This window comes from Coregonus clupeaformis, chromosome 28, assembly GCF_020615455.1.
Source record: "Coregonus clupeaformis isolate EN_2021a chromosome 28, ASM2061545v1, whole genome shotgun sequence".
Lineage (NCBI taxonomy): Eukaryota > Metazoa > Chordata > Actinopteri > Salmoniformes > Salmonidae > Coregonus > Coregonus clupeaformis.
This window is the reverse complement of record NC_059219.1, coordinates 35,131,383-35,144,281: the sequence shown is the minus strand read 5'-3', so window position 1 is coordinate 35,144,281 and position 12,899 is coordinate 35,131,383. Positions and strand designations below refer to the sequence as shown.

The following is a 12,899-nucleotide window of genomic DNA, read 5'->3' as shown; positions in this document are numbered from 1 at the left end:
TGGTGTATGTGCAGGGTTTTTTAACAAAGTTGACAGCGCCAGTCCTAGCCAAAGCCGCTCCAAGCTAATTCAGCTAAGATATTCATCCATCAGCTAACATCTTTCCTAAACTACAACCAATCCTAATATTTCAGGTTACCAGTGAATGTAAAACCAATGCAGCTGATCAGAGCTTCTGCCTCACTCACTGTACTCCCTTTTGTCTGTCTACTAGGCCTGCGTTTATATAGGCAGTCCAATTCTGATCATTTTTTAAACTTTTTTTTACTTTAGACCAATCAGATCAGCTCTGAAAAAGATCTGATGTGAAAAGATCTGATGTGTTTGGTCAAAATACCAATTAGTGGAAAAAAGATCAGAATTGGGCTGCCTGCGTAAACGCAACCCTATTGTTTCTCAAGTAGGTACTGTATACAGTGGGGAAAAAAGTATTTAGTCAGCCACCAATTGTGCAAGTTCTCCCACTTAAAAAGATGAGAGGCCTGTAATTTTCATCATAGGTACACGTCAACTATGACAGACAAAATGAGGGGAAAAAAATCCAGAAAATCACATTGTAGGATTTTTAATGAATTTATTAGCAAATTATGGTGGAAAATAAGTATTTGGTCAATAACAAAAGTTTCTCAATACTTTGTTATATACCCTTTGTTGGCAATGACACAGGTCAAACGTTTTCTGTAAGTCTTCACAAGGTTTTCACACACTGTTGCTGGTATTTTGGCCCATTCCTCCATGCAGATCTCCTCTAGAGCAGTGATGTTTTGGGGCTGTCGCTGGGCAACACAGACTTTCAACTCCCTCCAAAGATTTTCTATGGGGTTGAGATCTGGAGACTGGCTAGGCCACTCCAGGACCTTGAAATGCTTCTTACGAAGCCACTCCTTCGTTGCCCGGGCGGTGTGTTTGGGATCATTGTCATGCTGAAAGACCCAGCCACGTTTCATCTTCAATGCCCTTGCTGATGGAAGGAGGTTTTCACTCAAAATCTCACGATACATGGCCCCATTCATTCTTTCCTTTACACGGATCAGTCGTCCTGGTCCCTTTGCAGAAAAACAGCCCCAAAGCATGATGTTTCCACCCCCATGCTTCACAGTAGGTATGGTTTCTTTGAATGCAACTCAGCATTCTTTGTCCTCCAAACACGACGAGTTGAGTGTTTACCAAAAAGTTCTATTTTGGTTTCATCTGACCATATGACATTCTCCCAATCCTCTTCTGGATCATCCAAATGCACTCTAGCTAACTTCAGACAGGCCTGGACATGTACTGGCTTAAGCAGGGGGACACGTCTGGCACTGCAGGTTTTGAGTCCCTGGCGGCGTAGTGTGTTACTGATGGTAGGCGTTTGTTACTTTGGTCCCAGCTCTCTGCAGGTCATTCACTAGGTCCCCCCGTGTGCTTCTGGGATTTTTGCTCACCGTTCTTGTGATCATTTTGACCCCACGGGGTGAGATCTTGCGTGGAGCCCCAGATCGAGGGAGATTATCAGTGGTCTTGTATGTCTTCCATTTCCTAATAATTGCTCCCACAGTTGATTTCTTCAAACCAAGCTGCTTACCTATTGCAGATTCAGTCTTCCCAGCCTGGTGCAGGTCTACAATTTTGTTTCTGGTGTCCTTTGACAGCTCTTTGGTCTTGGCCATAGTGGAGTTTGGAGTGTGACTGTTTGAGTTTGTAGACAGGTGTCTTTTATACTGATAACAAGTTCAAACAGGTGCCATTAATACAGGTAACGAGTGGAGGACAGAGGAGCCTCTTAAAGAAGAAGTTACAGGTCTGTGAGAGCCAGAAATCTTGCTTGTTTGTAGGTGACCAAATACTTATTTTCCACCATAATTTGCAAATAAATTCATTAAAAATCCTACAATGTGATTTTCTGGATTTCTTTTTCTCAATTTGTCTGTCATAGTTGACGTGTACCTATGATGAAAATTACAGGCCTCTCATCTTTTTAAGTGGGAGAACTTGCACAATTGGTGGCTGACTAAATACTTTTTTTCCCCACTGTATGTGGTACTTAAATACTTTTTCTTCAGTTTGTTTTGTGAAGTACTGTAAAGGCATTTGGTCACTTGGGAAGCAGTAAACTGCAGTTTGCAGATAAGAGTATTGATCATCCTGGTGTTAATTTATTTATAATAACCTATAGTTTTTTTTTTAGATACCATTTTTTTTTTTATGGTTTCTGATGCAAATATACTGTTAGTGTTACTAATAAAAAAGTTGGAGACAACTGTGCTGAATGATAACTTAAAAGGCTGTGATACATCCATGCACCCACACGTTTAGAGAATCGCTGATTTATTTTTTAATCTTTATGTTAAGAGGGAATCAAAAATATGCGTTTCAACAATAAGCATTGTATTATCCACACAATAAAACGGTATACTAAACTGTAATTACCAACCAAAGTATTCAGTTTTTTAGCCCTCAGATTATCATACAATTATGTACAACACATACAGGAGCGCTAGCATTAAAGGGATACTTTATCTACTTCCCCAGAGTCAGATTAACTCATGGATACCATTTTTATGACTTTATGAAGGAAGTTAGTTTAGCGAGCCAATGCTAACTAGTGTTAGCGTGATGACTGGATCTAATAGCAGTCACCATAGACTTCCAGTCATTGCGCTAACGCTAGTTAGCAACTTCCTTCAAACTGCACACAGAGACATAAACATTGATTCCATCTGACTCTAGGGAAGTAGATAAAGGGCTTCATTGCCAAAATCCTGAAGAATCTCTTTAAAGCTACTGATGCAAACAAAGATTCACCCATTTAGAATGTTATTGTATTTCTGCATGTTCTATTGATTCCCGGGGTCATTTCATGTTTTCATGTGTACCGGTGAGATTTGCCCTTCAAGCAGGCAGAAATACAGTCGCTATGAAGAGAGATAACCAGTGTTGTAAAGAGAAAAACAACTCTCACACAGGTCATAAAGACTGAGGTTTGTTATCGAAAAGTTAACAGATTCTGTCGGTCAATATTTGGTTACCTTCTTTTGACAGAAACTTTGGAAACACAGATGTGAGCCTCATTTTATCTTATCAAAGAATCAAAACAACCAAATATTCCTAAACTATGCTTCACATAGTGGCAAATACAAAAACAAACCCACACTTCTATATCCACTCATTAGATTTCGAAATCCAATGTTTTGTGTGCTTCTTTCACACAGAAAGCAATCATTTTGAATAAAGTCTTGAGGAAAATCAAACGTAATAAACATTGTCAAAGCTCAAATGTTGGTTGCCATTTCATTTGACACCACACTCCTGGGAAAACAACACACCAAAATAAATATACTTTATTCAGGAAAACTAAACAACACTTTGACTGTCGGAGGAATGTTTCAAATGAGCTCTCATTATTTACAGAGTGAGGCGCTGAACTCTTCTCCTCCATCATCATTACCTCATCCCTGCCGTCCACCACGCCTGGTTCTGGTGCTGTTTGACCACCGCCTGCTTCTCCTGGGGGCTGAAGTGCAGGATGGTCAGTATGGCTGTGAGGGTCTGCTGACGCCCCCTGGTGTCCTGAAGGGTGAGGAACTTGTAGATTACGTTCTTGAGGTACTCCAGGTTGGCCCCCTCCCTGCCCTGGTCCCTGTGCCGTTTGTCCAGCTGGCCCCGGAGCTCAGCCACCTCCTCATCGTAGCGCTCCCCGTTGGCGATGAGCCTCCCCTGCAGCTGGTGCACGTCCTCCTCCAGCCGGTGCTTCTGCCGCCGCAGCGAGCCGATCTCCACCTCCTTTCTCGCCAGCTGCTCGGCGTACAGGAGGAGCGTGGGCTCGTTGGGCCCCACCAGCCGCAACGCCTGGGTGATGATGTCACTCTCCTCCTGCGCCGGGTCATCCATGTTGTTGGCGTTGTTGCTGTGGTTGCTGCCGCAGTCCGCGGTCGCTCTGAAGTCCGCCCCCGTGTCTCCTTCGTCGCTGTGGTGACCTCTGTAACCAGTGAGACTGTAGCCGATAGACTTTAGCTTCTCCAGCTCCTGGTCCTTCTCTTGCAGCAGGCCCATGGTGCGGTCCCTCTGCCGGTGCAGTTCCCCCTCCAGCCTGAGGAGGCTCTCTCTGTACTGGGCCTCAGCCCGGTCAAGCTCCTGTTTATGACCCTGCTGCAGCATCCCTATCCCCTGCTGACACTCCTCCAGCTCCCGGCGGTGCTTGGCCTCCGCCTCGTCGCCATGGATACGCAGGTTGATGTACTTCTCCTTGAGCTCAGCCAGCTGGTCACGGGCCTCCTCCAGCTCTTTGGCCAGGCTGCAGTCTTTAGCGTTCTTGTTCTTCAGCACCACCTGCGCCCGCACCTTGTAGCGCTCAAACTCCTCCTTCAGCTGCCGCAGTTCCTGCTGGTAGTAGAGCGCCGAGGCCTTCTCCCCATCTGACGACTCCCCCCCACTGCCCGTTCCCTGACCCAGCCCCAGCTGCCCCTCCATCTCAGCCAGCTTCTCTATCTCCATGGTCTGCTCTGGTTGGTTCCTCTGTGTGGCTAGCAGAAGAAGCCTCTTTACCTTCTCCAGGCGCTCCTTCAGCACATTCACGTCCAGGTTAGCCTCGTCCATGCTGAGGTCCAGAGGGGAGCCCCGGGTGGAAGCGGCGATGGCCAGGGTCTTGTTCTCCATGTCCAGCTGCAGGATGCGCTCTCTCAGCCGGTGGGCGTTCTGCTGGTCCCTCTGCCGGGCCTTCTCGCAGGCCCCAAGCAGCTCAGACAGCTCAGAAACCCGCAACTCCAGGCTGGCCACACGGCCCTCCTCCAGCTGGGATTGCTCCTGCAGACGCTCCTCTGCCTGCGACGCCTGCAGATAGAGAGATGACAGGCACATGACAGCCATGAGACACAAATGGACAATGGAAGACAACAGTACATGTATTGTGTTCTTTCTTCCTCTCCCTGAAAAACAAATGTCCTTATAAATGCCATGTTATTCTCTACTATGGCATTTACGTTTTATCAAGCTATTGTAGAAGTGCTCAGAAAGTGACTTTTGAAACAGAATGCCAAAACATTCAAGCGATATAGGTGCTCAAAGTTGACCTATTTTGCATACCCCCCACCATACAATGAGACATCCATGTCTTCATCACTGGAAAATATATAATTTAAAAGCTTACAAAACAGGGTTGTGAAACTATTTAATAATTTCTAGGGAAAATATTGTTTTAATAAAAAGTGTATTTTTTAAACTGAAACGTCAATTATATAATAACACGTAAACGCATTTTTTTTCTCCATATTTGCATATGCTGTAGCTTAGACCCTATTTTACATCATCTAAGGTTTTTGTGTTGTGCCCGCCATCGGTTGAGACAACATGCTCTTGAATACAGGGTGGGTGTCAAGTTTTGGCTGACAAATATTCTAAAATGGGAATACAATTTTAATGTCAACTTTCAAATGGAACCCCAAAGATGGTTGGAGGTCCACACATCAGAAAATGTTGACTTGAATGGGAATATCGGTTTTAAATTATATACTTTAAATCCTCCATAGGAAACCTATTGAAATCATATAAATATACAGTGCATTCGGAAAGTATTCAGAACCCGACTTTTTCCACATTTTGTTACGTTACAGCCTTATTCTAAAATAGATTACCGGTAAATTGTTTTTTTCCCCCCTCATCAATCTACACACAATACCCCATAATGACAAAGCAAAAACAGGTTTTTAGAAATGTTTGCTAATTTATTAACAATAAAAAATGGAAATATTACATTTACATAAGTATTCAGACCCTTTACTCAGTACTTTGTTGAAGCACCTTTGGCAGCGATTACAGCATCGAGTCTTCTTGGGTTTGACACTACAAGCTTGGCACACCTGTATTTGGGGAGTTTCTCCCACTCTTCTCTGCAGATCCTCTCAAGCTCTGTCAGGTTGGATGGGGAGTGTCGCTGCACAGCTATTTTCAGGTCTCTCCAGAGATGTTAGATAGGGTTCAAATCCGGGCTCTGGCTGGGCCACTCAAGAACATTCAGGGACTTGTCCCGAAGCCACTCCTGCATTGTCTTGGCTGCGTGCTTAGGGTCGTTGTCCTGTTGGAAGGTTAACCTTCGCCCCAGTCTGAGCGCTCTGGAGCAGGTTTTTATCAAGGATCTCTCTGTACTTTGCTCCGTTCTTCTTTCCTTTGATCCTGACTAGTCTCCCAGTCCCTGCCGCTGAAAAACATCCCCACAGCATGATGCTGCCACCACCATGCTTCACCGTAGGGATGGTGCCAGGTTTCCTCCAGATGTGATGCTTGGATTCAGGCCAAAGAGTTCAATCTTGGTTTCATCAGACCAGAGAATCTTGTTTCTCATGGTCTGAGAGTCCTTTAGGTGCCTTTTGGCAAACTCCAAGCGGGCTGTCATGTGCCTTTTACTGAGGAGTGGCTTCCATCTGGCCACTCTACCATAAAGGCCTGATTGGTTGAGTGCTGCAGAGATGATTGTCCTTCCGGAAGATTCTCCCATCTCCACAGAGGAACTCTAGAGCTCTGCCAGAGTGACCATCGGCTTCTTGGTCACCTCCCTGACCAAGGCCCTTCTCCCCCGATTGCTCAATTTGGCAGGCCGGCCAACTCTAGGAAGAGTCTTGGTGGTTCCAAACTTATTTAATTTAAGAATGATGGAGGCCACTGTGTTCTTGGGGACACATTTGCACAAATTTCTAAAACACCTCTTTTCGCTTTGTCATTATGGGGTATTGTGTGTAGATTGATGAGGAAAATCATTAAATTTAATCCATTTTAGAATAAGGCTGTAACGTAACAAATTGTGGAAAAGGGGAGGGGGTCTGAATACTTTCCGAATGCACTGTATCTTTAAGATATTTTCTAATTTCTCTCCCTCATAAAGGTATACCTTTCAATTAGTTAGTGTTTTTACTGATATGAAGTTTGTTTATGAATTATTAAGTGATTCAAACTTGTAATTCTGTTACCAAATCTGTAAACACCAGACATCCACAGACGTTGAAAAGTTGTTGAAATTTGGTCAGTCCTCCCTGGCCGGACCAAATCTGAACCAATCATAGACGTCTATGTTTCACAAGTTTGGACAGTACAGTAGAGCACAGTAAAGAAAAGTACAGTATAATGTACTTTATTGTACATATCTACTTTACTGAACTCTACTGTGATGTCCAAACTTGTGAAACATAAGACTTCTATGATTGTTTCAGATTCGGTCTGGTAAAGACCAACCAAATGTGGTCTTGTTTGGGGGCAAAGCTCATTATAATAATAGCCGTGTGTAGAATAATACCCAAATGTGCAAAAGAAAGATATTGCATATTTCTACCTTTGTGTACCTATTCAGGATACATCACCATGAAGAGAACGATATTCATAACCATAATTATGCATTTCTGGACAGTACAGATCAGGGACCCATGATGTAATTCCGTTACCGGGTGTAAATCCACTTCACCTACTGTAGTTCAATAACCAAAAGTAATGTTTTTAAGCTCAAGGTGTCATGCCATTGCTGAAACCCCATTCTTTCTGCAGACATCTTTGAATCTTAATTCAGAGCAGACATTTAACAGAGTTTTTGGAAAATGTGGTAGCATAAAAAACTGAGGGAGATTTTACTGTAATTCTGTTACCAAACTTTGCATCTGCAAAGTTCTTCCAGTAAATGTGTTTTTGTGAAATTCTGTGTAAATTGTTCAAAGTAGTCCTTGTGCATAGAGTTGTATGGTTTGTTAAACTTTGAAATCAATGGTTTTAGTTTGGCATACATAAATCCGTTACCATGGAATAGTCTGTATGGAAAATGGGTCAACTTTGAGTATCTTTATCTCCTGAATGTTTTGGCATTCAGGTCCAAAAAGTCACTTTCTGACCACTTCTCCATGAGGAAACATGCATGGAAAGTGTTCTTTAAATCAAATGGGATGCTGTTAAAATGTAATTGAATTCAAATGGATATACCCTGCAGTGTTCCTAATCATTACCATACCTTTCTGATCTCATGCTGCATCTGCTGCTGAAAGTGGTTCTTTAGCGCCGTCAGCTCCCGCTGCAGCTCCTCCACCTGTGGGTCTGGCTTGTTCCTCTCTGCCTCCGCAGCCTGCAGGCTCCTCCTCATCTCCTCCCTCTGCTGGGTCACCTCCTTTAGCCGGGCCTCATAATCATGCTTCCGATCTGCGGCCTGTGTGACCTCCAGCAGGACCTCCCTGGCATCCTCCAGCCGAAGCTCGGCATCCTGCCTCTGGCCTCTCTCCTCCTGCAGCAATTTCTGGAGCTCTCTGAGCATAAGGGCGTGGTCGCCCTGCTCCTGTTCTCTCTCATGCTGCTGGGTGATGACCCGGGCCTTACTCTCCACCAGCTGCTCATGCAGGGTGTGGATCTCTGCTTCATGCTGCCTCCTGGCCTCCTCCAGCCTCCCTTGGAGCTCATCCATCTCCTGTTTGATCTTCCGCTTGTCGGCCTGGAAATTGGCCTCCATCCTGGACTTTTCCTGCGTGACCGTGGCCAGGGAGCTGGTCAGGGTGGTCAGCTGGGTCTTCAGCTGGAGGACCCTCCGGTCGGCCTCCATTGAAGAGGTGGGTGGGGGTGTTGGTTGCTGCTGAACCTCAGACCCTCCACTACTGCTGGAGCTGATACCGCTCTCTGACCCACTAGCCTCCTCAGACCTCTGGGACACTGAGGGGCCTCCAGGCCCGGTCGCCCCCATCTCTCCTGGGCTACTACCCTGCTCCTCTTCAGCCTGGTCGCCCTTGGTGCTCCCACTGGTAATGCTGGTAGCAGTGTCAGCGGAGGCTGCAGTGTCAGCGGAGGCTGCAGTGTCAGCGGAGGCTGCTGTGTCCAGACTGTCCTCGCTGTGCATGGAGCAGTGATCATCTGGGAAGTCAGAGGTCATATAGCTGCCACTGGCAGAGCCATCATCTCCACGCTGGCTGAAGTCTACCTCCTGGGAGACGGTCAGTACCTTCAGACTAGCCTCCAGAGCCTCCTTCTCCTTCAGCAGGCTCTTGTAGGCCCTGACCACATCCTTGAAGCGTGTTTGATACTGGACCAACTGCTTTCTCTGAGTCTCTATGGTGTCCACAAGCTCCTTCTTGCTGGGGCCACCCACAAAGCTCATCCCAAACTTCTCCATGGCTCAGTGGGTTTTTGGTTTTATTTTCAGTTGCTTGACTTTCATCTGGGATCCATGATTGCTGGCTCAAACAAAAACCCTGCATGGGATATAGTAAGAGGAACCATTGTTAGACAGCATCATAAAACATAAAATTGTAGCAAGCTAATGTTAGTGCCAAAGATACATTGCCTTCAGAAAGTATTCATACCCCTTGACTTATTCCACATTTTGTTGTGTTACAGCCCAAATTCAAAATGAATTAAATTGTTTTTTTTCCCCCTCACCCTACACACAATACCCCATAATGACAAAGTGAAATGTTTGCAAATCTATTGAAAATAAAATACAGACATCTCATTTACATAAGTATTCACACCACTGAATTAATACTTAGTAGAAACACCTTTGGCGGCGATTACAGCTTTAAGTTGTCTTGGGTATGTCCATTAGCTTTGCACATCTGGATTTGGGGGATTTTCTCCCATTCTTCCTTGCAGATTTTCTCAAGCTCTGTTAAGTTAGGGCAGTGGTTAACAGCAATCTTCTGGTCTTTCCACAGATATTCAATGGCATTCAAGCCTGGGCTATGGCTGGGCCACTCAAGGACTTTCACATTCTTGTTCTGAAGCCATTCCAGCATTGCTTTGGCTGTATGCTTGGGGTCATTGTCCTGTTGGAACGTAAATCTTCTCCCCCAGTCTAATATCATTTGCACTCTGAAGCAGGTTCTCTTCAAGGATTTGGCTGTATTTGGCTCCATTCATTGTTCCCTCTATCCTTATCAGTCTCCCAGTCCCTGCTACTGAAAAGCATCCCCATAGCATGATGCTGCCACCACCATGCTTCACGGTAGGGATGGTGTTAGACAGGTGATGAGTTGTGACTGGTTTTCTCCAGACATAGCGCTTTGCATTCAAGCCAAAGAGTTTACTTTGTGTCTCATCAGACCAGATAATATTTTGCCTTATGATCTCAGTCTTTCACATGCCTTTTTGCAAACTACAGGCGTTCTGTCATGTGCCTTTTTCTCAGGAGTGGCTTCTGTCTGGCCACTCTTTCATAAAGCCCAATTGGTGAAGTGCTGTAGAGTGTTGTCCTTCTGGCAGGTTCCCTCATCTCAGCAAAGGAATGCTGTAGTTCTGTCAGAGTGGTCATTGGGTTCTTGGTCACCTCCCAGATCATGGTCTTTCTTGCCTGGTTGCTCAGTTTGGTTGGACGGCCAGCTCTAGGCAGAGTCTGGGTAGTTCCATATTTTTGTCAATTTCCCAATGATGGAGACCACTGTGCTCTTGGAAACTTTTAACACTCTAGAAATGGTTTTATACCCTTCCCCAGATATACACTACCAGTCAAACGTTTGGACACCTACTCATTCAAGGGTTTTTCTTTATTTTTACATTGTAGAATATTAGTGAAGACATCAAAACTATGAAAAAACATATGGATTCATGTAGTAAACAAAAAAACAAATCAAAATATATTTTATATTTGAGATTCTTCAAATAGCCACCCTTTGCCTTTGACAGCTTTGCACACTCATGGCATTCTCTCAACCAGCTTCATGAGGTAGTCACCTAAAATGCATTTCAATTAACAGGTGTGCCTTCTTAAAAAGTCAATTTGTGGAATTTATTTTCTTCTTAATGTGTTTGAGCCAATCAGTTGTGTTGTGACAAGGTAGGGGGGGGGGGTATACAGAAGACAGCCCTATTTGGTAAAAGACCAAATCCATATTATGGCAAGAACAGCTCAAATAAGTAAAGAGAAACGACAGTCCATCATTACTTTAAGACATGAAGGTCAGTCAATACGGAACATTTCAAGAACTTTGAAAGTTTCTTCAACTGCAGTCGAAAAACCATCAAGCGCTATGATGAAAATGGCTCTCATGAGGACCGCTGCAGAGGATAAGTTCATTAGAGTTACCAGCCTCAGAAATTGTAGCCCAGATAAATGCTTCACAGAGTTGAAGTAACAGACATCAACAGTTCAGAGGGGACTGTGTGAGTCAGGCCTTCATGGTCGAATTGCTGCAAAGAAACCACTACTAAATGACACCAATAAGAAGAAGAGACTTGCCTTGGCGAAGAAACACGAGCAATGGACTTTAGACCGGTGGAAATGTGTCCTTTGGTCTGGAGTCCAAATGTGAGATTTTTGGTTCCAACAGCTGTGTCTTTGTGAGACGCGGTGTGGGTGAACGGATGATCTCTGCATGTGTATTTCCCACCGTAAAGCATGGAGGAGGAGATGTTATGATGTGGGGGTGCTTTGCTGGTGACACCGTCTGTGATTTATTTAGAATTCAAGGCACACTGAACCAGCATGGCTACCACAGCATTCTGCAGCGATACGCCATCCCATCTGGTTTGGGCTTAGTGGGACTATCATTTGTTTTTTAATAGGACAATGACCCAACACACCTCCAGGCTGTGTAAGGGCTATTTTACCAAGAAGGAGAGTGATGGAGTGCTGCATCAGATGACCTGGCCTCCACAATCCCCCGACCTCAACCCAATTGAGATGGTTTGGGATGAGTCGGACCGCAGAGTGTAGGAAAAGTAGCCAACAAGTGCTCAGCATTCCAGGTGAAGCTGGTTGAGAGAATGCCAAGAGTGTGCAAAGCTGTCATCAAGGCAAAGGGTGGCTATTTGAATAATCTCAAATATAAAATATATACAATTTGTTTAACACTTTTTTGATTACTACATGATTCCATGTGTTACTTCATGGTTTTGATGTCTTCACTATTATTCTACAATGTAGAAAATAGTAAAAATAAAGAAAAGCCCTGGAATGAGTAGGTGTGTCCAAACTTTTGACTGGTACAGTATGCCTCATCACAATTCTATCTCGGAGATCTACGGACAGTTCGTTGGACTTCATGGTATAGTTTCTGCTCTGACATGCAATGTCAACTGTGGTACCTAGGCAGGTGTATTTCTTTCTAAATCATATCCAAACAATTGAATTGGCCACAGGTGGACTCCAGTCAAGTTGTAGTGACATCTCAAGGATGATGAAAAGAAATTGGATGCACCGGAGTTCAATTTGGAGTGTCATAGCAAAGGGGTGTGAATACTTATGTAAATGAGATATTTCTGTATTCTGTATTATATTTGCAAAAAATTTCGAAAAACATGTTTTCACTTTGTCATTATGGGTTAGTGTGTGTAGAAGGGTGAGAAAAAATATATATTTAATCAATTTTGAATTCAGGCTGTAACAACAAAATGTGTAATAAGTCAAGGGGTATGAATACTTTCTGAAGCACTGTAACGTTACCTTCTGTGTTAGTGCTGTCTACTGGTCTGTTTACTTTACAAGACAGATTTCAACCGACATGGACAGACAAGTTGCAAATAATAATGTATTATTCGACAACTAGCTGGCTTGATAGTTCGTTAGTTGTCATGCTAAGCTACACAACAATCTGGAATGGTCTTCGCGAAAGACCTCTCTCTCGCCCTCTTCGACAGCATACCATTTGCAACAAACAGTTCGATACACCGATGTATAATCAAATTTACACTAATATAATCAGAATGTGCAATATCGTAAATTTAAAGTAAACTCACCTTCAGAATACGACTTCTCGACAAACGATGGTTTCCCAAGCTATTTCCTGTTCTTCACAGTGGGATTTTTTTAATGTAAAAAAAAAAAAGCACCAGAAGCAGTCTGTAAAAGCGGCCATCTTGCAAAGGTCGAAATAATTGGTTATCTGTCAAATACAGAGAAGATTCTCTGTATTCAACATTCTCAATAAACTACTTCTGTGCACATTTTGATACTATACACTATATACATTGTA

General features: G+C 43.9%; 1 protein-coding gene across 1 annotated transcript; it reads right to left on the bottom strand.

The window, feature by feature from the left end:
* Positions 1-2,301: 2,301 nt before the first annotated feature.
* LOC121543708 (GRIP and coiled-coil domain-containing protein 1) lies at positions 2,302-12,877 on the bottom strand. Its single transcript, XM_041853848.2, has 3 exons — positions 12,664-12,877; positions 7,961-9,182; positions 2,302-4,809 (listed from the first exon to the last, which is right to left on the bottom strand). Exons 2-3 carry the CDS (start codon positions 9,101-9,103, stop codon positions 3,424-3,426), a joined length of 2,529 nt encoding a protein of 842 aa, XP_041709782.1. The 5' UTR covers positions 9,104-9,182; positions 12,664-12,877; the 3' UTR covers positions 2,302-3,423.
* Between the last annotated feature and the right edge of the window lie 22 nt (positions 12,878-12,899).

Bases quoted from the DNA above. Each gene is read 5' to 3' on its own strand.
- LOC121543708 (XM_041853848.2), bottom strand. From the start codon at position 9,103: ATGGAGAAGTTTGGGATGAGCTTTGTGGGTGGCCCCAGCAAGAAGGAG. The intron at 4,810-7,960 runs GTATGGTAATGA...CTCTATCTGCAG, and splicing joins TGCAGCATGAGATCAGAAAG to GCGTCGCAGGCAGAGGAGCG.